At 42.1% G+C, this 26,344-nt stretch overlaps 1 protein-coding gene across 1 annotated transcript in view; it reads right to left on the bottom strand.

Moving 5' to 3' along the window:
• Positions 1-7,581, bottom strand: part of LOC310802865 (histone deacetylase 7-like) — a 47,298-nt gene extending 39,717 nt beyond the window's left edge. The window contains exon 1 of the mRNA XM_083667440.1: positions 7,386-7,581. Coding sequence (XP_083523566.1) covers positions 7,386-7,404 — 19 coding nt within the window. The 5' untranslated portion in view covers positions 7,405-7,581. The remainder of the gene's footprint in view (positions 1-7,385) is intronic.
• Positions 7,582-26,344: the final 18,763 nt, after the last annotated feature.

Raw genomic sequence — 26,344 nt, 5'->3', positions numbered from 1 at the left:
TGTGTTGATCTACCAGTCTCTCATTCATCTTACTTCACTTAAGGTGAATACAAAAATGAACTTGTTGGTGTTAGGGCTCCACCTGCTGCACTCAAACAATACTTGACATGGCCTGTGTGTGTGTGTGTGTGTGTGTGTGTGTGTGTGTGTGTGTGTGTGTGTGTGTGTGTGTGTGTGTGTGTGTGTGTGTGTGTGTGTGTGTGTGTGTGTGTGTGTGTGCGTGCGTGCGCGCGTGCGCGCGTGCGTACAGCCTCTGAGCCCATCCTGAAGCCGAGAAGTGTGTGTGTGTGTGTGTGAGCATCTCTATCTGAATCATGTCCGCTTGATCTAAAAGTGGAGACCACACAATGATACTGAAACTGCTCACACTAAACTTAGATGCACATTGAATCAGAAACAGTCGGCTACACTCAAAAACACGCAACCACACACACACGGACGCGCGCACACACACGGACGCGCACGCATGCACACACACACACACACACACACACACACACACACTATATAGAGATTACCATAAACGATTATTGGGTAAAAGTGTTAAAGGATGTGGTATTGTGTTTATGATTAGAACACTGCCAGTTCAGACGAATCAAGAGCAAGCCATTCTCAAGTACTGTAGCCTGTTGATCCCAGCATGTACACATCAGAGGTACAAAAATATAGTTCACATATCTTGTGTTTATGTATAAGGAACCTCCTGGAACTTGTGGCATTACATATTGATAATGTAACACACACACACACACACACACACACACACAAACAATGCATAACAGTGTACAGCCCAGATCACGTACATTAGCGTACATACAGATAGGCACTTCAGAGTGTGAGGACAAGATAAGGAGGGTAGGGAGGGATGAGATGAGGGCAGGCAATGTGTGGCACCAGCCTCACCCAGACTGCCAAACAAACATGCAAAACAGTCTGACAAGAGTGTAGCAGACTGAAATAGGGGACAGGACCTTTCACCGTTAAACACCAAAATAGGACTTTCTATGAACGCAAATGTCAAGAGTTGTATCTCCTAAACCCATGACTTGGGTTGCACTGTAGACCACTGCCGGGAGCACCTAAGGCAGAGAAACACTACCAGTGTTGTTGATATCAGTTTGTTTTTACAGTTGAGTGTAACTCTCCCCCCTAGATAAACTCATATGAGACTCAGGTCAAACCCAGACAGTATTTAACACACAGTTCCAGCTTGGGTCACATGAGTCAGAAGACGAGGTGATCTGACTTGACCCTTGGTATTTAGTTTAATCCCTCCCTATACGCCTCTTGAAGTGGATCATCCCAAATCACTTTAGTTTTATCTTCATAGGCCCAATGACATAGCCTATTGTAGACAGAGCGTGGATTTTCCCAAATGGAAGACATTTTGTCTCATTTAAGGGGAATAATCCTATTATCGAGGGGTATTTGGCTTCTTCCGGACGGTGAGAGTTCAAGAAAAGATCGGTTGTTGATCTGACCGAGAATGACCAGCATTGTGAGAACTAAGGGTTCAGCTGTGACTGTGACGAATGGGCCAGACTTGTGTGTGTGTGTGTGTGTGTGTGTGTGTGTGTGTGTGTGTGTGTGTGTGTGTGTGTGTGTGTGTGTGTGTGTGTGCGCGTGCTTGAGTGCGTGCGTGAGAGACAGAGCGAGTGGGAGGAAGGAAGACACACCAAAGACAGTACTGGACATAGTACTGGAATACTGTGATGACAGGGTTTATTAACAATGTGGGAGAGAGAGAGACGGGGAGAAAGAGGGAGAGGGAGAGACTGAGGCGGTTCTACCCCTGAGATGACAAAGAGGTGTTGAGAGTAACAGACTGGATAGAAGAGATAAGAAATTGGGTACCGAAGAGGTATGGAGAAAGAGAGACAGATGGAGAAGAAAGAGGGAGATATCATACAGTACATGTAGTTCTCAGTGATATGAGGAACAGTTATGTGGCCAGTGGGGTGCTCACCCCTCTCTCAGTCACAGGAAGCCAATAGGAATGAGAAGAATGCAGTCAGGCAATACAGTGATGGAGGCAACAGCAGTTACACAGGGCAGATCGCCAACAAGTAAGCAAGAAAGAAAAGGAGGGAGGGACTGAGGACGAGAATTTAAAAAAAAAAAAAAAAAGAGGAAAAAAGACTCTCCCAGTCCATATGACAATAAATATTTAACTTGAACTTGATTAGCACTACTAATCAATTACTATTAATATGACCATTTTATATCAGATATTGATTCTTAGATTGTTTGATATAGAATATTCAATATCAGAAGAGGCATGCTGTAGAGATCAAACAGTGTTATGATTCCTGGAATTTGCCATACTGTAGGCTATTATCTCTGTGACAGATTTCCTGGAATGGGTGGAAGCCTGTGGGTACATCTATGGGCAAACACTCATCTGTTTTTCGATCTCTGGGGGGCCATCCTTCGTCACAGACACGCAGACTGCGTCAGCCACCCTTCATCTCAGTCTCTCTCTCAGACACCCTCTCTACCCACTCTCTCTTTCTCTCTTCTCTTTCCATCTCTCTCTTGCCCTCTCCTTCTTTCCTCCTCTCTCGCTTTCTCTTGCTCTCACTTCAGACCTGTGCAATGCTTAATGTTGAGTCTTTCAGTTTGCTAATGAGTCAAATTTTCTGAGGAGTGTGCACATGTGTGCTTAATGTGTATGTGTATGTGTATGTGTGTATGTGTGTGTGTGTTTAGCACCTCTATCTGAATCATGTACACTTGAGCTAAAAGTGGAGACCACACAATGATACTGTAACAGCTCACACTAAACTTAGATGCGCATCAGAATGTGAATCAGTGTGTGTCTATGTGTGCACACCCTCCATCAAACGAAATTTGTCATGAAGTTTCAAATTGCCTGATCAAAACACCCTGTGAGTATGGTGAACCATGTCCAGCATCTCTCCCTTGCCACTACATGTAATCACAGATCAGTCCAGGAACGTGCTTCTGAGCCACTCCCGGCCTGAGTTATGACTGCTGTGTGTCACTGAACAGAATGAACAGAAATGGAATTCATTTGAAATGGCAGCTCAGGGAGGGAAACAAGACCTATTCCAGTATACCGACTAGAATGAGTTGGGTTCTGACTGAAGTACTGTACTTGTAGCATGAACATTAATGCAGGGGCCACTAGGTCCGCAGCATTGCTGTTGTTTTTTTTGTATCCCTTTAATAAAGATCTGAGAGAAAGGGTGGATTGGAGTGTCTGGTCAATCAATGATAGTCAAACATTAGTCATCTATTGGTTTTACTGACCTCAAGGCCTGGATTTGACCAGAAACATGCCACACGGTTACACAGGTAATAAAGACAACATTCTGTGGTGATGTATGGTCAGTTTCAGGAATAAGATGTTTGTTTCCATTGTATCAGTTCCCTCTTAGTACACTCAATGTATTCAGAGACCACCCCGTGCTTATGGTAGTTGCTAACCCTAACCTCAGACTAGGCTGTAGCTGGTTACTATAGCAGTGGTGACTGTGAGGGCTTTTAGATGCTCGTAACTACTAGCGACTGGGTGGGTTGACTTTCAGCCTTTCCATTCCCGGTAGAGACGTTATGCTGCTAAGCCACAAAGAGGAGAGATAGCGCACATTGGCTTAGTTTCACTGGAAACCGAGGCGCTGGAAAACATTTTGACGCCTTCACACACTGCTGTGTATGTGAGGAAAAAAAGGTCACAGGAGTCTGTATGTGTGCCTCAAAAGGCCGCAAACGTGTCTTTTGAAATGCTTTCTGCAGATATCAGCACAATTACTGAAGGCATTGATAGCATGCATTTCAGTTCCATAGAAACCGTACTAGGGGTATACCTATTAGATTTCACGCTCTGAAGGAACCCAGTCACCTAATTGGTCTTGCAGCCACAGGCAGTTGTTGGTTAATCCACATTTCACAAAGTGGAGATTGTTCAGTGAACCGCCCATTGCTTTCGGCCGTTTCGATCTGTGTGATTCAATCCTTTCAAAGGCGACTCAAGTTCAAGGGCTATTTTGACTGGGCCAACATTTCTCGTATCCATCATCGAATTAATGACATAATGAATAACATTGCATATTAGTACCAGAACGTTGATACTACAACCAAACCGTTGTGTTATCAATTCAGGTTTTGTTTAGAGCCATGGCAGAAATCCACAATGACTACTAACAATGTAAGTGATTTGGAACCTTATGGGATGATATCATGAAATGAAAATCCCAAATCTGTTTGGACAGTTTTAGGGTTCAAACACCCACCTCTTTGCACAACAACAAACTGAAAAGATGTGGGAGGATGGAATGGACAAAAATAGAGGTGACAATGGTTATTCTCAATCTTTCTATTTTTCTTAATGGTTTCCACCTCAATGTGAGAGTTGAGAGTTGTTAGTCACAGACAGTGTCATCGCCACTTCCTCTCACGACAAGTTCTCTCTTTCAGACAGTCTTTGTGCTCCCTTTCAAATTCCACAACATAACATAAACATTTGAACAAGAAGTGGTGATTATTATCTTTTTTCTGAGTTTTATAAAGAGAAGCATGCAATAACAGAATTCTTCCACAAGAGGGTGGCACCCAATGATCATCAGCCCAAGCAAGTTACCTCTCATTAAATCTCATCATATCATTGGCTGAAGCTAAACTCCAAGAAAGTTCACCAAGAAAATCACCCACAAGCTAGATTCTCCATGATAACCTCCGCCTACACCACTGGATTCAACAGCCTGTCCCCCCCCTCTCCACAAAAATGCTTCTTTGACTTAAGCACCCTATAAGCACCAATGTGTTAATGTGATAGTTCACCCAAATTACAAGATCACATACTCGGTTCCTTACCCTGAAAGGAGTCTATGGACAAGGACAGACTTCAATCCACACTTTGAGAGTAATTTGAATGTAAATTAGGAATTTGGGTGAACTATCGCTTTAAGGAAGTGCAATGATAACAGCCTGCTACTGTAGGTGTAAAACATGTTATCAGACAGGGTCGTCCTTTGGCAATGGTTTGTTTTTACATGAAAAACACATTACAAAAGATTCTAGAATGCCTAACAAGGATGATGAAGTGTACACACTTACAGTGTTGTGTAACCTTTTAGAAACTGACAGGTGACAGTGGGATAAGTATTACTTCAACAATTCCACACAGGAATACATGGGAGGTTCAAGCAACATATAGTTGTAAAAAATTCTGCATAAAGTACCCTTTTTACCCTTTAATACCAATTGTTACGGTATTACAATTCTCATATGTAACATTGTTGACCGTGTACTCATTCTGATACACATTCTGCAAGTTCTCCCCCTGCACTTGACCTATGGTCCAGGTCAGTGCTAAACTAAGATTGAGTGTCTGCTACCATCCCTGAGAGAGAGAGTTACATCCCAGTAGGCTACTTCCAGCTGACCGTGGCCCATTAACCTCTTGACCCTTTGACCTCTACAGACTAAACAAACTCAGAATCTGATGATTCATCACAATGACAGGACTACAAGTCATGAAGTCCATAAAGTCATTTACATGGAGACCGATTGCCCAGAGTACCATTTCACAAAGGTTTTTTTTGTTCCTCTTGAATTGAATTAAATTGAATTGGATTGGATTACATTTAAATTAATTTAATGTTCCTTCTTAATCGGTAAATTCATAAAACATAACACAGGATGCAGTCAAAGTGCAATTGTATTGGTTATTATATGAATATGAACCATTTCAATAGGAGGTTTGTGATACAGTATCTTACCATTCAATGACCTCATCTTTTCTAACTCTCTAGATAGTTGAATCGGAGGGATAGTCATATGGATGCACGTTGCATACCTGTACATTTTCACAGTATCTCATCTTATATTCTCATCTTATTTTCTCATCGTGTCTCTCTTTCCATAACATGTGGTGATAAAAAGATTCAACAGAGAGCAGTAATTATCTGTGTATGAAACTACATCAGTACTATTACTGTAGGTCTTTGAGTCTTTGAGTTCTGGCTGCTTGACAGTCAAGCTTTATTTCTGCAAGTGACATTAGTCCAAGCCAGGCTAAGGAGAACCCCTTAGACTGTAATTTGTGTTTGTCACCTCTAAGGCAGAGCAGAACAGGCCACGAATGTCATCATTATACACCATTATTGTCAAAGGGGACGTAAAATCTGATTTAGGGCTCAACAAACCACATAGACATGACTTGAGAGGACAAAATAGAGAAAAACGTTAGTGTTTTGGGTGAGAGATTAAGCAAAGGCTGAGCTAAGCATTTAATCATGTGTTTTATCGCCCTAGATTTATGTGTTGTGCTTACTGTAGATTGGAAAGGAGAGAATACAGATGAGAACTATACAGACTACGCTTAGATGGATTAGTTTTGATGTCGTATTTCCGACTGTTGGCTGCCTGAGGATAGTCCCAGGGTGGGTACATGGGTTATGATTAGTGATTCTCAATGTATGAATGCAATATGGTTTGGTTATCATATATATAACCAACAGATGTGTGTACCAACCAACAGATACAACAAGAGAGAGTGATAGGGAAAGATTAAGATGGACACAATTGCAAGCATATTTTGTTAGTTTGATCATTCTTCCTGCCTAGGAACCTGGAGCTTGTGTTTTGACACATGGAAAGACACAGCCCAATGTTTGACAGTAGTGCAATTCACTCTCCATGTCTCAACCTACATCTCACCTACACCAACATGGGAAAAGTGACACATCGAGCTACCAAAAACAAATCAGACTTTTAGGAAATCATGTGTATACGTTTTCTTCTCTCTCTCTCTCTCTCTTGCTGGTGGGACTGTTTTGCGTTCCCTTGTTCCGACTGACTCTTTTGCGGACTGACTAACTCTCAAGGGTGGGTGGGTCTGTTTCCAATTTTCTCCCCTTTCCCGTCCTGAGAAACGACACCTCTGAAGTCAACGGAAAAGGGAAAACTGAGGGACAATTATTATCTTTTCCCTCTAAACACCACAGTCTGAAGACCAATATTCCCTTCCATTCTCATATTATTGTGAGACATTTGCATTGAGAAAATACATGCAAGGGTGGATAGCTAGTACAGTGTAACAGCGAGGAAACCAAGGCTACCCATAGTTCCTATAACTGCAGCCCTCTCAGATGAACATCTGCCGGTAATAACAGAGAGAGGAGAGCTCCAACCAACAAGCTGACGATCATGAAGAACTAACAACCTCAACAATGACCAACTCATCTGTCTCCTCATCTGCAAACATGTCTTTACTCTCTAACTTGACCAAGTGAGGTATGTTACAGTACTGTAAGTGACATCTCACTCTCTTAGCATGAACAAAGATAAACCCCTGTGAAAAGTTACTTGACAAGTATTTTGGTACACAATTAAAAGGTGTTCAGCTCATTGTTCCTTACCGGTATTAGGTGTGGACATCCAGTATTAGGTCGTCCTGTGCCCTGCTGCAGGTCAATCTCAGAGACGATGGTGGGATGGGGTAAGTGGGTGAGTGGAAGTTAGATCCTCGCTTGACAGGCGATTGGAGAGAGAGAGCGAGGGTGTACATGGAAGGAGCCAGAGAGAATAAATGCTTGACACAAGGGGTGTGCTCTGTCTTTTGAGTCCCTCTCTCTTCCTCTCTTGTGAACTCTAGTTGTTTCTTTCTTTTTCAGTCTCTCTCTCTCTCTCTCTCTCTCCCTCTGTGTGTGTGTGAGAGAGACAGAATAACACAGTTGCTCTGCCCTATGAGCCCCTGTAACTTTTGTAAGTGCAGCCCCTGAGCCAGAAGCTAAAAAAGTGTGTGTGTGTGTGTGTGTGTGTGTGTGTGTGTGGGAGAGAGAGAGAGAGCGCAAGAGAAAGAGAGAGAGAGAGAGAGAGAGAGTATGTGTGTGAAGGAGCCTGAAACAGACATAGACAATGGCAGGAAATGTTGCATCAGGATGCACAGTACAAAAATAAGAGATTATACAACAAGCAATAAAAAGTGTTAAAAACACATCATACCCAAACATTTACCCCATAGTACACTTGAATAAAGCCTGCCCTTTTAACACTCTATATTTCTAGTTCATAATAATATCATATAGATTTTAAATGAACATGGTATAACTCCAACCCAGATGAATCCATATTAATTTTAGCTGCCAATACAAACTAGAAAAGTCACAGTAAGAGATAGGCCTATTTCTAAGTGTTTATCAAAGTTATCGGGCAATGATATGGATCATGTGTTCCGAAATACAACCCACAAACATAATCAACCACTTACGGTGTCAGTGTAAACACACAAGTGGGGCATTCAGTGTGATTGCTTACACGAGGCAACATATTTCACCAAGGTAATTACATTTCAGCGTAAGCCAAAGATAAGGAGAAAGAAGTATCTGGGAGAAAAAAAAGAGCAGATTTAGAGTCAGTAGCGGGTCAGACCTGGGAAATAACTTGTTGGACCTGGTATTGTTGTGACATTGTGGCTTCTATATGTTTGCTGATGTGTGACGGTATTGTACATGTTCAGATAAGTGCTACAAAGACGTTAAGAGAGGAACATATGGAGTTAAAGTAGGGAGTAGGGCCTTAAAATGAACCTTTGTCTGACCTCAATTTTAGGAATAGGTGATCCTCAAAAGGTTCTAATCTGATGTGGAATTGTGAAAAAACGTTTTAGATAGTCAGCGATGTTCTCATACAAGAAACCAAAGTGCTACCTAAGCAATGAGTGAGGGAGTAGCAGGGCACTTTACAAGTTAACAATTTGATGGCCTCCACATTAAAGGTGTGAATTGCCATTCCCATAGACTAAGACAAAAGGGTGCTACTTGTTTAAACAGAGGTACAAACTATTATTGAACTGCCTGTCACTCTTTAATTTATTATTATTTTTTAAATGGGTTGTCAACTAGGACATTAGTTGATTAATCTGTTTGATGAATCTATTCATCTTTACAGCCCTGGTTTAAATGGAATAAGTGATCTGAGACTTCCTCTGTCTGACACAGCTAACGCTCCCTTTTGAGAGATGATAGAAGCGACGGTAAAGGTTGAGAACCCGCCTGACCTCGGTCTCTGTGTGGTCTGGCTCTCTGTGCTACTGCGCTAGCCACCGTGGATTAGCTAGCCCATCCAACTGTAACTCCATCCTTTGGGAAAACACTCTGACCAAAGGCAAACCCGTGTTTATGGATTGTGACCCTTTGTCCTCGCAGCAAAGGGAAGAGATTCTTGGTTAGGTTTCCCCTGGTTTCAAGTTCTCCTCAAATAAACAAGTAGCATGATCCGAGAGGGCAGAATGTTGACTAAAAACCTGTAGTTTATGTAGTTTAGTGTACAGTGATGGTCACAGGGCCAAGAGGGTGTGATATAACCAACAGAATGTAACAGCACAAACACACCAAAATCAACCACATACTGTAATTGCTTGAATATTGGCCTATTCAATAAATAAGGAGGCTCTGAGTCTGAACATTTTAAAAACACCACAAAGATGATTTCCAGTGACAAAAATGTGTGGGGACATGGTTCACGTTTCTACAGAAGTTTGCAGCAGCTGTGGTGAAGATGGCCATCATTACCTGTTGCACAATCTATAAAAGTTATCTGTGGACATTGGAAACATGTACTGTAGGCCTAACTAAAATAAAGCCCTGGTTGCTAACCCATTACATGATGTTACAGTAGAGTGACACATCCAGAAAAAGAACAATAGGATTCACATTTTTAACACAGCACAGACATTCCTTTTCCTTGAATGAAAGTCCTTGACTGTACTGAGTCATTTTTGTGTCATATTCAGAGCAAATTCTGAGTGTTTCCAGAGGACAACTGTTGCTTATGTGTTAGTGTTTATACGTGAGAGGAAGAGTCTGCAACAGATAAAAACCTATTTTCGAACCACCTGACGCACATTTCTACACAATGTAGCGCATTCAAGTGCGGTCTTGATAACCCTTGGGCTATGGTTAAGTTGTTGCAAATGGCTAAACTATTCCTTTTTGAGAACGGAGAGAAAATAGGGCGAAAAAGACGTCAATGCTGATAGGAAGCAGGTTAGGAGTCCTTGAGGAATACAATGGGATCCGCATCATCTGGAAATATAAGGCACGCGTAGGATGTTAAAAGACCCTAAAGATCAGTGGGAGGAGAGGGAAGAGAAGAGGAGGATGTCTTTATCTGGCAGATACATTCATGTTGGAGGAAAACTATGGAAATGTTTGTATCCGTTTATGAGAGACGATACATGTATTTTCCATTAAAATACTTTGTGTACACTTATTCTATCGTAGGAGGGATCAATTGAGAATCCAAGTGAGTAACCCTGTTCCTATATAGTGCAAAATAAGACAAAGCCATCATGATTCAAGCACCAAAAACCAATACCTCACAGACAGATGCTATAGAAGAGATGCTGCATAGGCCTTAACTACCTTTCCTTGGAATAAATTCTCCCTCTTTCATACAACACCTCCAGGAATGTTTTATGTTGTGTTCTTTAAGGCTTCAATCAAGCGTCCAGCATGCCGTCCTCTCTCCCGACGACGGGACGGGAAGTGGGAGTTTCCTGAAAGGTCAGGGTCGCTCCAGCCAGACAAAACAGACGCTAATTGCATTATTTGTCGGCCTCCTTGCTATATGTGTTTTTGTGTTGCACTTTCCTTTGTTTAGAATTCCCAAGTATATTACCTGAGCCTGTGGCTAAAGAGGGTGAGTGAATCAGTTGGTGGGGGGGAGGGGGAGAGGAAGGGGGGGGGAGGAAGTAGGGAGTGTACTGGGAATTTGAAGCCAGTACTTGTAGTGATTGGCCCTAATGGGGTCCTTCACTCCTGATTTCCCCCTCTCCTTCCTTCTCTTTCTCTCCCTCCTTACCTCCCCCCCTCACTCCTTCGTCTTGTCTGGACCCAGCTATAAATAGACTGAGCAGTAAGGTGCATATGGGACCGCGGGAGGGGGGGTTGGTGTTGAGGGGCAAAAGGAGTGGGGATCACAGTAATTGGCTAGAGACAAACAGCTGGAGGACTGTGTATGTGTGTGTGTGTGTGTGTGTGTGTGTGTACGCATGTTGAGGGTTGACTCTATGCAGCTGTGGTCTGTCTTTCAGAGTCTATATGTCTCTCAGACTGTTACATAGCCCAACACAAACACACACATACACTCACTCACTCACACACCCACCCACACACACACACACACACACACACACACACACAGCAGGAAAGAGAGTTATGGGTCCCTGACAGCCAGAGCCCCAAAGAATGAAAGAATGTGCAACATGAGTTTAAGGAACAGCTGCATAGAGAAGGAGAAGGCGGAATAAAAGTTTGGACTGTTTTGGGCGGCTATAGAGATATGAGAAAACATGAGGGAGTGAGTGAACAAATTTGAAATGGTTAGTTAAAGGGAGACAATAAGAAAGGTAGAAAGAGGCATGGTGGAGTTGAATGAGTGAAGGACAATCACATGATTAGTATAACAGGGGTCCGTATCAGAAATCGGACTCAAGGACATTTGGAATCAACTGAATTTCCCGAGCTCAACATCATACAGTATGTCTGAATCAGCTGTTGTGGAACTAATGTATTCTGATTTAGAACATCGAGTTAGCAGAAGCCGGATATCTTCGGAATACCTCAAATTAGTTACTGTAAGCTCAATTTCTAAAATAGCCCCCCCCAATAAAGTGAATGTAGTACTACAACTCAAGGACAACAGACCACAGATGCTTTGTGGGTGGGTGGGCTGGAAACAGAACAATGACATCATGGTGACTGTTTTCTGGGAGGGATATTATGATTATACTGCCTGTTACTGTAACCTGGAACAACTGATACATGCATAGACTCATATACACACACACACACACACACACACACACACACACACACACACACACACACACAAATACTATCAAGTATCAGAGGAATATGGCCATTGAGGTTGTTTGACCACGTTGTTTTAATCCGTATATAGGCCTTACAACACACAGCTAACAGTGGAATAACCTATGTAATTACCTTGTAACAAGCTAGTAAGTACATTGTTAAAAAGGGCTTACCACTGTTTGTTTTTACTTTATTAGTTTAAGTATTATTTGTACGATATGATCATGTCAGTTGTTCCCTGACAGTTACATTGGAGTAATTCCAACTGACCTAATGCAAAGTGTTTCTCTAATCAAGCCCCATAACATGTTGTGTGTGTATGTGTGTGTCTGCTCTCCCTTGAAGAGATAAGACCAGCAGTGAGCACCTGTATGTGGTTAAGTGTCTAACTCTTACCCTTCAAAAGACAACATGGAACACTACCATGCAAAGCTGCACAGCAATGAGAAAATGTACAGATGAACAGCTAAAACAGTCCAATCTGACCCAAAAAAACAATTATCTAAAACACATATACAACCACAGTCGTATTTGATCATGCAGACACACACACAACACGCTTTCACACACACAGTTTTCTATTTCATTATACACTGTATACTGTGCAACCAAATCCTCATCGACAGATCAACAAAGATTGTCAACAAAGGCCTTTCGGTTTTAAAGTGAAGCTCTCTTTTTGTGAAATCTCTGTGATCTCGGTGATTCCAGTGAAACATGATGGTCGCCTTTATCAGATTATCAGTTTAGTAGTGTGTGTGGTGTGTGTGGTCTATGGGGAACCGGGGCTACACGTCAACACACCTGCATACTGCCGGAAATGCAGCTACACTCACGTATGCGTGCACACACACACACACACACACATACACACACACACATCCCCATCGCCACCTGCATCACCACATTGTTGTTCTTGCTGTTTCTCAACTTTCCCACCCTCACTTATACACTCATTTCACTAAAACACTTATTTTTCTCTCATAGTGATCACTGATCATTGCTTGTCAGTACTGTAATTCTGCCAAGCAGGGTGATAGAATGGAGACATTTTAAAATGCAGTTTCATACAATGACCATATGATACAATTTTAGGGTAACATCAAAGATAAAATTTTGTTTTAGGCTTGATGCTTTTTTTGTGGAGAAAAAGGGTTAGGCCTTTGAGATGGATGAACTGGAATGGACGCAGACACACACACACACACACACACACACACACACACACACACACACACACTTGTGATTGTTTGTTTGTGAAAGGACAGGAATATCTGTATCTGCATGAGAGATAATACTTTACTGTCCCAGTATCCATATCTGCTCCCACATACTTCCTCCACCAGTGTCTCATCCTCAGAGAGGAGAAGGTGGGGGGGGGATTATCCTCAGAAGATCCCTGTGATGGTGCTTTTGTACCATTGACTATCACTGTGACACACACACACACACACACACACACACACACACACACACACTCACAGAGAGAATAAAGTATCATCACATGAGCACTCAACTGAGACTGCTCCCCTTGCTGCCATGGATGCCCTCCACACTGCCAGAGCGTCTGGACTTGTCTGATGCGTTTGACACAGTAAACCACCAGATCCTTCTCTCCACCCTCTCAGAGTTGGTCATCTCAGGCTCTGCACTCTCCTGGTTTGTATCCTACCTGACCGATCACTCACACCAGGTAACGTGGAGAGGGTCACTGTCCACATCACACACCCTCACCACTGGTGTCCCCCAGGGCTCTGTCCTAGGACCCTTATTGTTCTCTCTGTGTACCAAATCTCTACGTGTCTCGCAGACATCTCTGCCTGGATGTCTTCTCACCACCTCAAGCTCAATCTTGACAAGACAGAGCTCCTCTTCCTTCCTGGGAAAGCCTGCCCGCTCCAAAACATCTCCATCATGGTGGAGATCTCCACTGTGTCCCCCCCCCCCAGACAGCAAACAATCTTGGGATGATCCTGGACAACCAACTGTCCTGTGCGGCTAATATCACATTGATGGCCCGCTCCTGTAGACTCTTTTTCTACAACATTTGAAAGATACACCCATTCCGCACGAGAGAAGCAGCGCAACTCCTGATCCAGGCACTTGTCATCTCCCGCCTAGACTACTGCAACTCACTTCTAGCCGGGCTCCCTGCCTCCACCATCAGACCTCTGCATCTCATTCAGAATACTGCAATGGGATACAATGTCTGATCTTGAATCTCCCCAAGTTCTCCCATGTTACACCTCTCCTCTGCACCCTTCACTGGCTCCCAGTAGCAGCTTGCATCAGATTCAAGACCCTGGTGCTCGCCTACAGTGCGGTAAAGGGAACAGCCCCTCCCTATCTGCAAAAGATGGTCAGTCCCCAAACCCTGGCCCGATTACTCCGCTTGGCACCACCATCTCTACAAGGACGTAGAAGTCGCTCAGCTCTGTCACGCCTCGCTTCTGTCTTGGCGCCTTAGTGGTGGAATGAGTTTCCCACTACTGTCAGGATGGCGGAGTCACTACCTATCTTCCGCCGTATTATAATGACCCATCTCTTTAGGGTACACCTGGGCTCTTCCTCCTCAGACCTCTGCACCCCCTAACACCCTACATTACCAGTAAAAAATCTTCCTTTCTCTAGCACTGTGACTGCCAATGGCACTTGTTCTTATCAAATGTTTTACTTACGATTACTATTGTATAGTTGATTCACTTACAGTACTTAGACAAATGTACTTACTGTAAGTCTCTTTGGATAAAAGTGTCTGCTAAATGACTTAAATGGAAATGAGCCATGCCAGTGTTTCAGATGCATTTAAAAAGATACTCTTCTTCAACCCACAATTTGACCCTAGAAGCTCATGGGAGAACACAGTGTCTTTTTTATGGACGCAAGTTTATCCAGATTTAGAAATAAACAAACTCTTAGACAAAACCCACAGGCTTAAATATAGCCACTTGTGTGAAAGAAACACTCCTCCAAGTAGCCTCACTGAGATTGAGTGTGTGTGTGTATGTGTGTGTGTGGGGGGGTCTTAAGATTAGAGGACAGACACCAAAAAAGAGAGGAGGAAGAGATAAAATTGAGAGGGATATGTTTAGGGCCCTTTACTACTTACAATTTATGAGAATATGGATGCAGCTATGGAATTCAAGCATCAAAATTTGACTCATTCAAATACTTTGTTGTGCTTGATTGAGTTTGCCTAGCCCATTGGAGCCAATGGAATAATCCCAAAATTGCAAACCCCACCCATATTGCACAAGCTCAAAGTATTTGAAGAAATGTAAATACTATTTCGACCTAGGTCTGGTGAAAAGATACTTTCCACATTCTGAAGGCCTGAATCCAGCACTGAGGTAACTTAACCATTGAATAAGCCAATTTCATTAGACTTTGTGTCTGTTTCTATGGAGATTACTAGTTTGATAGCATTTTTTTTAACTTTCATTACCTGCCTTTCTTTTCTTTTTCTCTCTCTCTCTGTGTGTATCTAGGCCAGTGTGACCACAGGGGCTGTAGCTGAGCACTACAGGTGTCCTTGGTCCACAGCTGTGAAGAGCAGAGGCCCTGCGGTTTTTACATAGAAAACACCCCGCGGTACACGACAGGCCATCGTACAGTGTATAGACACAGTGCGCAGGCCTACCTTCAAACACACGCGCACGCGCACGCACACACACACACACACACACACACACACACACACACATCAGGGGAGGCTGGTGGAGGTGTGGAGGTAGAAATCAGAGGACAGGCTCATTGTAATGCATGGAATGGAATAAGTGTTTGACACCATTCCTCATTCCATTCCATGCAATACAATGAGCCCGTCCTCCGATTTCTACCTCCACCACCTTCACTGATACACACACACACACACACACACACACATAAAGGCCTCCCCCTTGTAGCCACTGTGACCCACTGCTACCACTAGGTCGGTCTCTGTGCTGTGACATAAAAACCCTAATATAATTTCCACCACAACCTGGGCCACACAGACACACAGACACACACACACACACACACACACACACCATAACCCGGTTGCCCTCGCTTACAGTAATGCCTCATCTCCTCTGCCCAGTCTGAAAGTTCAGGAAACCGCAGAGGTAGAGCTTGTGTGTGACATTTACATTACACAATATTACTGAGTCTATCTACTGTGTGTTCATAGTCATTCTGCATTTGATACTAAAGATCATCTGTCTTACCTCACAACACACACAGACACCCATAACATATGGTGGTCAAAGCTTTGATTCTACTGAAGGCCCGGTTTTAGCCTGCTATATTAGGGTGGGCTGGTAGAAATAATAGGCGGGCAACTTGGGCGGTAGGTAGCCCAGAGGTTAGAGAAGCAGACTAGTAGCCCGAAGGTATATGTACAGTCTTGATTTATTTCTTTTTATCTATCTATCTATCTATCTATCTATCTATCTATCTACAACATCAGTCTCCTGTTTCCCTTCAAATTCATCCATGTCTAAGGTACTTGTTATTGATTTCTCATGGGCCAAGATCACCAAATTCCTCTTTCTTTCATGTAACATGGTGCGACGAAGGGGGTTAGGACACATGACAATGTGGAGAAGGATGCTGAAGACACACCAATTACCAGGACTGTTACATACAATTTATACAACACAGGAAAAGCTTCCTTATACTCCTGCAGGTGTTTACACACAGTGGACAGGTCTGTTTCATTGGGACATTTCTTGACCAACATTGGTTTTGCAACAAGAATTTCATTTTTCAGACTCACATCGTCTGCCACTGTGCCAGCAAGCACAACAGAGGGCGCAACAAGGTGGAATCTAGATTTGGTTACAAGGTGGAATGCACTAGATTTGGGTACGAGACTGAATATGGCTGTCATTAGGTCTACATTCTTCTTGGAAAATCTGTTTTCCATTTCTGAAATGGCCCTGTCAAGGATGTTGAGCAGGGATCTTTTCAGAGACTGACAGGGGGTGATGGTGGGATCATCAGAATATGTATGACCCACAGTTGAGAGCACAACACTTTCACCAAGGTGTTTCCTCAATGTTCTCCTTCTCTTTGGAGGATGTGAATCATCCCCGGAAGGTGCCTGAGAAACCTCTGTCCAGCAATCATCTTTCCGGATATCTTTTAAGGACTCCAGTGATGCACCAACAACCTCACAAGCAGTACACATATCCCCAGACTGAGACTGTAGAATTGCATTCGCTGGTTTCAAGACACCAAGCACCCGCACTAGAAATTTGCCAATCTCAAAGAAATGATGCCTCTTAGTTTGAAATAACAGGCTTGATGCCTCAGTGCACAAATCAACAAAAGCAGGATTTTGGGTAGGGGTCTGGCAGACAGATCATTCTCCTCAGTCTGTCCTCCCTTCATCGAATAAATTTGAGTTGATGCAAATGGACTGCTGATGGAAATTTGCTTGTAGCAAAATCAGATGCAAAGCATCTCCTCTTTCTGAGATTACTGTTTTTGTACATGATCCCTGACAAAAATAAGCGTAATAAACAAATACTTAATTAAAGTTAAACTAACATTTAGAACACTAATTTGTTCCAATCCATACACAAGTTAGAGCAGGTTATGCGTTTCAGTGTGATTTTTCACAAGCAGTGGGACTGTGTGTGTGCTTTTACTTGCTTTGCCTTGGCCTGTGTGTGTGCAATCTGAGCCATTAGAGTTCATAGTTGTCATAGCAACACCCCTCCTCCTGGCATGCTCCTAGAGACACACTGTGCAGCAGCTGGGTCTGCTTCAGAGCTCTGTGTGTTTATGCCTGAACACGAGGAGAAGAGGGGGTGGGCAGTGGCGACTTTGGAGGTGGGCTGTAGGCTGCCCAGCCAATCAGAAGTTAGAAACAGTACTGGTATTTTCTGTGCTATTTTTCCAATGGCTGAACAAAAAAAAATGTTTTCTTAACTTTTGATTGGGTGGGCAAGACGCACGTTTGGGTGGGCTGAGCCCACTCCTGCCCATAGCCACCGCTGGAATTGTTCTACTGTGTCTTCTGGGAGCATCATTCCAATGAAAGGCCTTGAGGTCCATAAGCTCTGATAGTTTTCATCCCTTCCCTCGAATCCCTCTAAGACTGATATAGGGCTGGGGCACAGGACCCTAATTCACACTACAGCACTGAACCAAGCTGAGCTGTACTTGGCTGGCCTGATCATACATAGACCATAGTTGAAACAGGGCTGGAAAGGACAATGTACAAGGTAAAATCTTAGCCAGCACAGTATGGTTCAGGTCAGCCCTGTAGTGTGTAAAAGCCCCCAAGTGAGTGGACTCTCTGGCCAATCAATGACAATAACTTAACAATTAACTGCGAGGGACCAAATAAAGCGTAGCTCAAGGCTATACCAAGACTTTTTCTTTAAACAGACCAAGATCCAATGGCCTGGGGTGAGTTTCTCAAATTGTTTAAATCAGGTATATATCTTTCTCTCAACCACCCAGGATATGTAAGAAGTATTCAGCTACTCTTGTAGGACTAAATGGTTGACAAATTTGAAAAAATAGCTTAGCGTTTTTAGTTACATTGTCTTTGTCAACCACCTAGGCCCAGACCACTTGTAGAACAGCAGAGTGTTCCATTTAGTTCATTCATGCACAGAAGATTGACCATCAAACATAGATTTTTAAATATGTTTACTCATTCACTGCTGTGGGGCTGGGTTGTCAAGAGAAATAAAGTGCCAGGTTAGCAACTAAGATTACAATAAACACTTTCCAGGCTTGTTGACTGACAAGTTCCTCTTGAAGTTAAGCAGATGGAACATTTAGATCTCCAGCAAGCAGGCGAACAAAGAAGAGGGTCATGATCAGGGTCAATTCTTCTCTCCCCTGTACTCATTTTGAGAAAACTAACAGTTTTTAATTTTCTGAGTGTCAATGGTGTAAAGTTGCCTGGTTTCTTTAATCAAACAGGAAATATAGGTTGGTATGGTAATACAGTGAAGTTTATGTGTAGGCTATGCCTATATATGGCAAAACCCTAAATCCTAATTTGGTATCAGAAATGTTTATCACAAATTGAAGTCCATAGTAATCAGGATCAGGATGCAACAATGGAGCAGCAAAATTCATTGTCATTGACCTTATCATCGACAGATTTCTGTCTCTATGTATCACAGGACTGGACAATTTAGGGCTGATTTCATGGGCACAGGTTAAGACTAATCCTAGACTAAAATGCATCTATAATGGAGTTTTTCTATTTAAAATGTTATTTAGTCCAGGACTAGGCTTAATCTTTGTTGGGGAAACCATCCCTTAAAGTGGGTTTAATATGGAGGTGGGAATATTCAATGAAACAAATACCCCAGAAATCTATCAATTGTTCAAGGTGAAACTGGGCAGACAGAGCACAGATGCACAGACAGACAAAAAAGCAACCTTGTTTTTTTTAACAATAATCTGAACCCATTCACCCCAGGACATGTGCTGCCAGACTGAAGGGAAGGAATATGGGGCACAGGAAAATATGGAGGAAATGTTTGGCTGTGAATGCTGTCTTACAGGCATAATTTGCTAGTCACACACACACACACACACACACACACACACTTCCCTCTCTTCCAGCTCTGCCCTCTTCCTCTTGCCTGGAAAGTAAGGAGGGCACAAGCAGGAGGGAAGAAGTCAAGTTGTTTTTCTTTCCTTTATTCGGAACAATGTCGAGCAAAAGTGCAAGAGAAATTAGACGATCAACAGAGAGAGAGACAGTGTATGGACATACAGTGCCCTGCATAAGTATTTGGATGTGAAGCATTTTTTCTTCTTTTAGCTCAATACTTATTTATTTTTATTTACTTATATTTCAGGGCACCAAAAATATTTTTATAATTGGCTTGGGTGTTTCTGATTAGTCAGGTGTGTTCTGTCACATCATTTCTAGGCTTTGCATTTGTCTTAGGAGTCTGCTATTGGTGTCTGCCAACTTGAGGACCAAAGAGTTGTCAATGAAAGTCAAGGAGGACATTCAGCATCTCAACAAACGGGCTGGTACTTTAGGCCAAGACTACCATCCGCAGAATACATCACCAACCACTAGTTAGCCTCAAAAACAGGATGGCCAGGTTACGGTTTGCTAAAAAGTACATAAAGGAGCCTGATGAGACACTTTTGAAGACCGGGTTCCCACTCCTGATTGATTTTGGGCCCAAGCACTGATGTTTTTTTTGGTGCGTTGTGTTTGGTATCAGAAATGTTGCTAACTTAGTCTTAATTGATGATGTAACTGGTGATGTGAAGCAGCATCACCAGAGAAGATACCCAGTGTCAGGTGGGGTCAATGGGTCACAGACATCAGGCAGTTATTGCATGGAAAGGATATGCAACCAAATACTAAATATTAGTGCATCATTTTTACATTTTATGAATCTGTACCATTACTTGATGCAGATAGGGGGGACAGTGGATAAAAAGTGTTGTCATTTCAAATCCAAACTTTTGGAGTAAGGAGCCAAAAGAACAAAAAATGCTTCACTGTACAAATAATTACGCAAGGCACTGTATATTGATAGTGGTCAGATAGAAATGAAAAGAAAGTCATGAAAAATAACAATCAAATCTATGCATTCAGGACTCAATTTACAGTGGTGTAACATGCTTGATGATCTAAAACCATAGCATAGCACTGGGCTTGGCTCTTGTGTTTGGGCTCAATATGGCACTGTTATTGCTAACCATTAGCTTGTGACCCATGTGCAGACTATCAAGCTGCTCACTCTGCTAAAATGGTTACAGAAACAAAGGTTTATTGACATTCTGTATGTAGCACGCCGTTGTCTCAACCTTAAAGAGTCTGAAAGACAGAATGTTATTTTGCACCAAAGTACAGAAACATCCATGGGATATGCATGCGTTCCACACATTCTGCAGTAAACCACATGGTGGGTTTTTTGCAGTAATGATATTTGGATGACTTGCATAAAGGGTATCCAACATTCAAACTAGATAAGTGGACAGAGAATCAATAGAAAATGAGGAGGAAAAAAGGGCCCTCTCTCTTTCTGAGACACACACATACAATGTAATTTAACAGAAGGTCCACACACAGGTAATGCATAGCATGAGGTTTACATTAGAGAAGCTGTTGCAACATAATTTTTCATTTTGTCGCCTTACAGTGTGTCCACGATGAATAGCATTGGCTGTTTGGGTAGAACACACGCACATGTTATTATTGAAAAGTTAGGCTGTTATCCCCTTCAAGGGGCCAAGTGCCAATTGAACAGTCAGTACCCCTTACAGGAGCACAGAAAAACCCCACACTTCTCATAACACCCAAGGCCATTCTCGGTAAAACGTACAGTTGCTTTTCACAGAGGGGGGGGCCCATATCAGTATGCCCATAAGCAGTTTGCCAATGTCTGATACAGAGGGGAGGGGGAGAACCACCCTTTGTATTAATACCCACCAGACAGACCGAAATAAATGCAACTTGGGCCACGCCTTGGCAATGAACCCACATTAAACCCTTTATCCGTCCAAACCTCACCCAAAAAACGGAGTGCAGCAGAGGCCAATGGCACACTTCTAAGAAACTGTCCTGACCTGACCCCACCGCTGAGTGCATGGGACACACACCACTGAAGAGGAGTGGAGGAGATTAGGGTGTATCTGTTAGTGTGAATGAGTGAGTGTGTGTGTCTGGGGTGGGAAAGTGGTGGGCACACCGTTAAAATCAGATGGTACAGGTACTTTTTGACAGTCTCCACTCCAGTTTGCCGGTCCCTAACTGTCAACTGAGTTTACCTGTTTAAACGTATGCACCTGTGACTGATGCTATGTCCCATTTTCCACCTTTCTCCGGAAAGTACTACACTTCCCTGTGTAGATTTAACAGCATAGGATTGGTCTAAGAATTATGCCAGTCCAGTTCAATTCAAATATGTTGAAGTGCATACTTCAGGGAAAGGGTGGATCAATGGGATGCAGCATGATACTGGCCATTTAAAGATTGACAGCATGGCACGGATGGTTCTTACTGCACACACACTCAGACACACATAAAAAAACGGACTGTTGGTATTTAGTTAGACTGTTTTACAGATAATGAAACAACGACTGCACTGAGGGCAGACAACTCTCTCAGATGTTGATGATACCCGATTGCGACTTCTTCCCGTCATGGGACCCCTGTACGTGTGTGAGGTAACGGCTCACCAAGCCGCACGGACGTGGCCTTATCAGTGTGCAAACAAGTACCCACCGCTTCATACCAGCGCTGACAATTAACTGTCATGCAATGACTGGATTCTCTGATAACCTTTTATTTGTCCTCCTACGCGTCATGTACCCATGCAATCTCTCTCCCCATTCTTTGAGAAAGGGGGATGTGGGGTGGAGACAGTGACCTGAAATCTCTTCTAACATATCTGGAACACAGTGAAATCACACAGCAGGACAGGATGGACTAACTGAAAACCCACAAGGGGCATTATGAAGACCAAATAGGATCACTCAGACTGAAAACAGCCCTAGAGTTGGTGTAATCCTTTCTCCGGAGCGAAGTTGTGTTTTAGTTCAGCCACCATGTTTTAGTTTAACCATCACATTGTATCCAATTGTAATTCAATTTAAACAGGAGTGGTCACAGGGTCAATGAAGTTATGAAAATGTACACTATGGGAAACACTGCCCTCTACTGGCCTAGATAGAAATTATATAATTAATTTATCAACTTACAAATACACAAACATATGTATATTTTGCACATCACGTTTATCATAACCGAAATACTATTGCAGTATTTAGAAACATCTAATATACCTTAAATCTGTGAAATTGGGTCAACATCACTTACAAATACACAAACACTATGTACAGTTGTTTATTATTTGATTTGCAAAACATTTGGAGAAAAAAATAAAACATTACATAAACACCAATTTAAAATAACTGTAATAGAAAGTAACATCTTAAAAGAAATAAAAATAAAACATACATTGCAATAAGATTAGACATTAGATGAATTACTTTGATAGTTGCAGCCATATTATACTGACATCAACAGGCAGTTATGGCGAGCATATTCATCCAAATATATGCATGTGTTACAAACAATACTGTAAGTGCTTTGTTGTTTCTGGCTTTCCATCGAATATGACATTTTCTAAACAGGATTAACAAGTTAAAAAGCAAACATTTGAAAAACATTCTGAAACAACATTTTCTTTTTCATAAAGAAAGCTTTACTAAGTGTCAGGTTAGCAGCTAGAGTAATAATGAGTAGTATTGACCAACCTTGAAGTTTAGCTATCTTGAGAAACAAGAAAAATGCAGAAAATGGAACTATTATATTTGAAAGAAAATGTAGTTGTTTCAACAAAAGTTAGCTAAGTAACTCTCTAATCCTGCTTTTGGAGACACTTTCCAGATTCTAAAGGTTCATATAGGCACTCAGCACAGGCCCTGAATGGCCACAGTGTCTACTGCCTCTCATGACCCAATACAGCTAGTCACTATGGGCTGGTTTCTCACACCCAGATTAAGCCTTCTGCCCTTACAATGGACATCCTCCATTAACATGCTCACTGAGTCCAGGAATAAGCTCAATATAGGTCAAACTTGACCAATAGGTTTCAAACTTCTTTCATTCCATACCTAATGCTCACTTGTGAGGACAGAGCTAACTGAGACTCCAGTACAATAGGCCAGTTCTTTATCAAAGAGGAATTCTGTGCATGCAGGTCACATGTATCAAAAAGCTATGAAAGCTTAAAAGCTTTGTTCGTTCCTTTATATTTCATGTACAGAAATGCAATGTATGCAATGTCTACATTCAATACATGAAAGTCGAATAGCTAGCATAACAAACTGAGATAACTGAAACCAAAATGCCTCTGTTGGTGGAAAAAAACTGTTTAGAGTAGGCTATAGACTTTTTTTATTTTTTTATTTTTTTTTAATATAAATTAAGACCGTTTGAAAGATCAGGGGGGGCGAAGTATTAAAAAACAGAGGCCATCAGTTATTAGTAGCAGTTATGAAACATATGGATACCAATTGAACGATACTTGCCCCCTGGTGCACATTGGCTACTGGAGGGAGCATGCGCAAGGTAAAAACAAATACTTTGAGAGAAATAGGGAAAGCCTCAAGTCAATCAACAGGCTTTGAATATCAGCTAGAATGAAAAATGTAGCTTATGTATGTTGGAAGGTGGAGTCGCTGGTGACTGGTTTCCATGTGTCTCACCACTACATCGTGAGCATTGAATTATTAAGGTCAATAACATGAACTTCACCAGGTCTAAGTCACTCTAATAGGCAGTTTCTCCATAAATGCTTTTGAGGGACCAGCTTTGCCTATCTTAATAACAACCTAAACTATTCAGTACTAGCAGACAAAACTTGACACCGTTTCCCTGTTAGCCCGTTGCTACTCGGTCAGCCATAAACCGAGCCAACGGTAGCAATAACCGACTTTTGATGCTCATGATAAAAGCAGCATTGAATGGATACTGAGCTTGTCCTCTCTTAACTCCTGCCTTTTCCTAAAAAACAAAAGATGAACAGGGAATGGTCTAAGAAAGGCGCAATAATAGAATGGGAGGGAGGGAGATATGGGATGAGGTTAAGGGGATAGAGTGAGGGCAATCTGTTGAGGGCAAAGACCATGTTAACTGTACCAAGAGGCACACGCACGCGTGCGCACACACGCACACACGTGCACGCACACACACACACAACTTTCCAACTGAAGCCATACGACCCTTTAGAGGTCGTACAAGGTCTCTGAAAGCATTTGATTCCAGAAAGTTGTTCCCTCCCCTCTGCCCCCTCGTTAACTTCCCTTCCAGAGCTGATAGGACTGGATAGATAGGTGGTGCCCCGCTGTCTCAGATGTGCCATGGGGGACGAAAGACCCTCCTGAGGAGGGGAAACGACTTTCTGGAATGGAACGCAGCCTCTACCTCGACTCAGCTTTAACCCCTTTGGATAAGAGTGCAGGCACAGTTAACCACAACCTCTGGTGTTTGTGCGTTAAAAAAGGCAATGCTTAGTCAAAAAAAAAAATACTGTACAAAAAAGGGAAAAAGAGGAACTATGAATGACTTCAATAGCTAGAGTCTCCCAATCTGCATGAGATATCTTTGAGGTAATTGTCAAAGTATGTTTCATTAGACAGCAATAAATACCAACATGAATACAAATATTACAAAAGTAAAAACAGAGGCAACTGCTTTAATGCTAAAGCAAAATATGTAGCTAAAAGAGGTAGATCATTGTGTACATCCATCGTAGACACTCCTTTTTTTATGTCTGAAGAGAAAGAACTACGTGAGTATTCGATTTCAATCCCTGTCCCGTTCTGAAATGAATTGAAGCAGCCTCTACATAAAACAATTGCCAGTTGTTTTCTGACAATTTTGTCAATTTGTGTGCTGGATTTCATTTATAATTCAATGTACATGACAAACTGTGTTATGGTAATTGGTTTGTACAACCTTATACAAGAACACTTCAAAACCATCTTAAAAATGAGAGACTGTAAAGCTTGCTGGTGACAGTGTACCATGGGTTGTATATTGTAGGTATTCATTGTGTATATGTTTAAAATACAAAATAAAAATAAACAAAATAAAACATACAAAACTCAAAATAATCCAAGTTGTATTTGATTTTCATTGCCTTATGTTTCTCTTTTTCCAGTTTGGAGTTAAACAAAAAATGCAGAGCTAAATTTGACAGAATGTTGAGCAGCTACAATTGTGCAAAACCAGAAGAGAGAGAATTTAGAGATGCACGATATACTTGCTACAAACATGTTATCAGTATCCTCAGATACTGTTTCATAGCCACTATTCCAAACCGAGTGTTTAGTGAGAAATCTGGACCAACATAATTTGCCGCACAAAGTCTGCTAGCCTCTAAATTTGTACTATAACGTGGCGATCTCTTGCCCCATAGTGTAACTTTTAGTGTCCACAATTACAACAAAATTATTGTTTGCAACAGTGTCTGGAGCCCAAACATCATGAAGCACAAACCTTTTTTCCCCTTTTGTTTTGCCATATTAGTAATCGGCCATCGTGGCCAAGGATTAGCGTATTGGCCCAGAATTTCCATATCGGTGCATTCCTAAGAGTCCCCTTCTTTACCCTGTAATTCTCTAAAGTGGAAAGTTAGGATAACCCTGTGGCACTTACATGATAACCAAACCTTAAACATACTTAAATGAAATACCGTATATCTATTGCATCAAATAAAACAATCAACTCTGCATCTACATATAGAGATATGCATTAAGAAAATCAACACCAAGACTGCCCAAAATGCACACGTCCTCTTCATTGAACATCGACCAAACATACCATAACCTTCACCATAACTGACAAAAACATATAAGTGGTACTCTGTACGGAAATTATGCAACCCGTCATCTCCTAAAATCACAAATTCCAACAGCCTGAAAGTTTCTCTATGGGACACAAGGAATTGTCAATCACTCCTACAGTATGACCAAAGGGTTGAACTAAAAGAAACCATTTATCA

Source organism: Argentina silus (assembly GCF_951799395.1).
Source record: "Argentina silus genome assembly, chromosome: 4".
NCBI lineage: Eukaryota > Metazoa > Chordata > Actinopteri > Argentiniformes > Argentinidae > Argentina > Argentina silus.
This window is presented reverse-complemented; position numbering and strand designations above follow the sequence as displayed.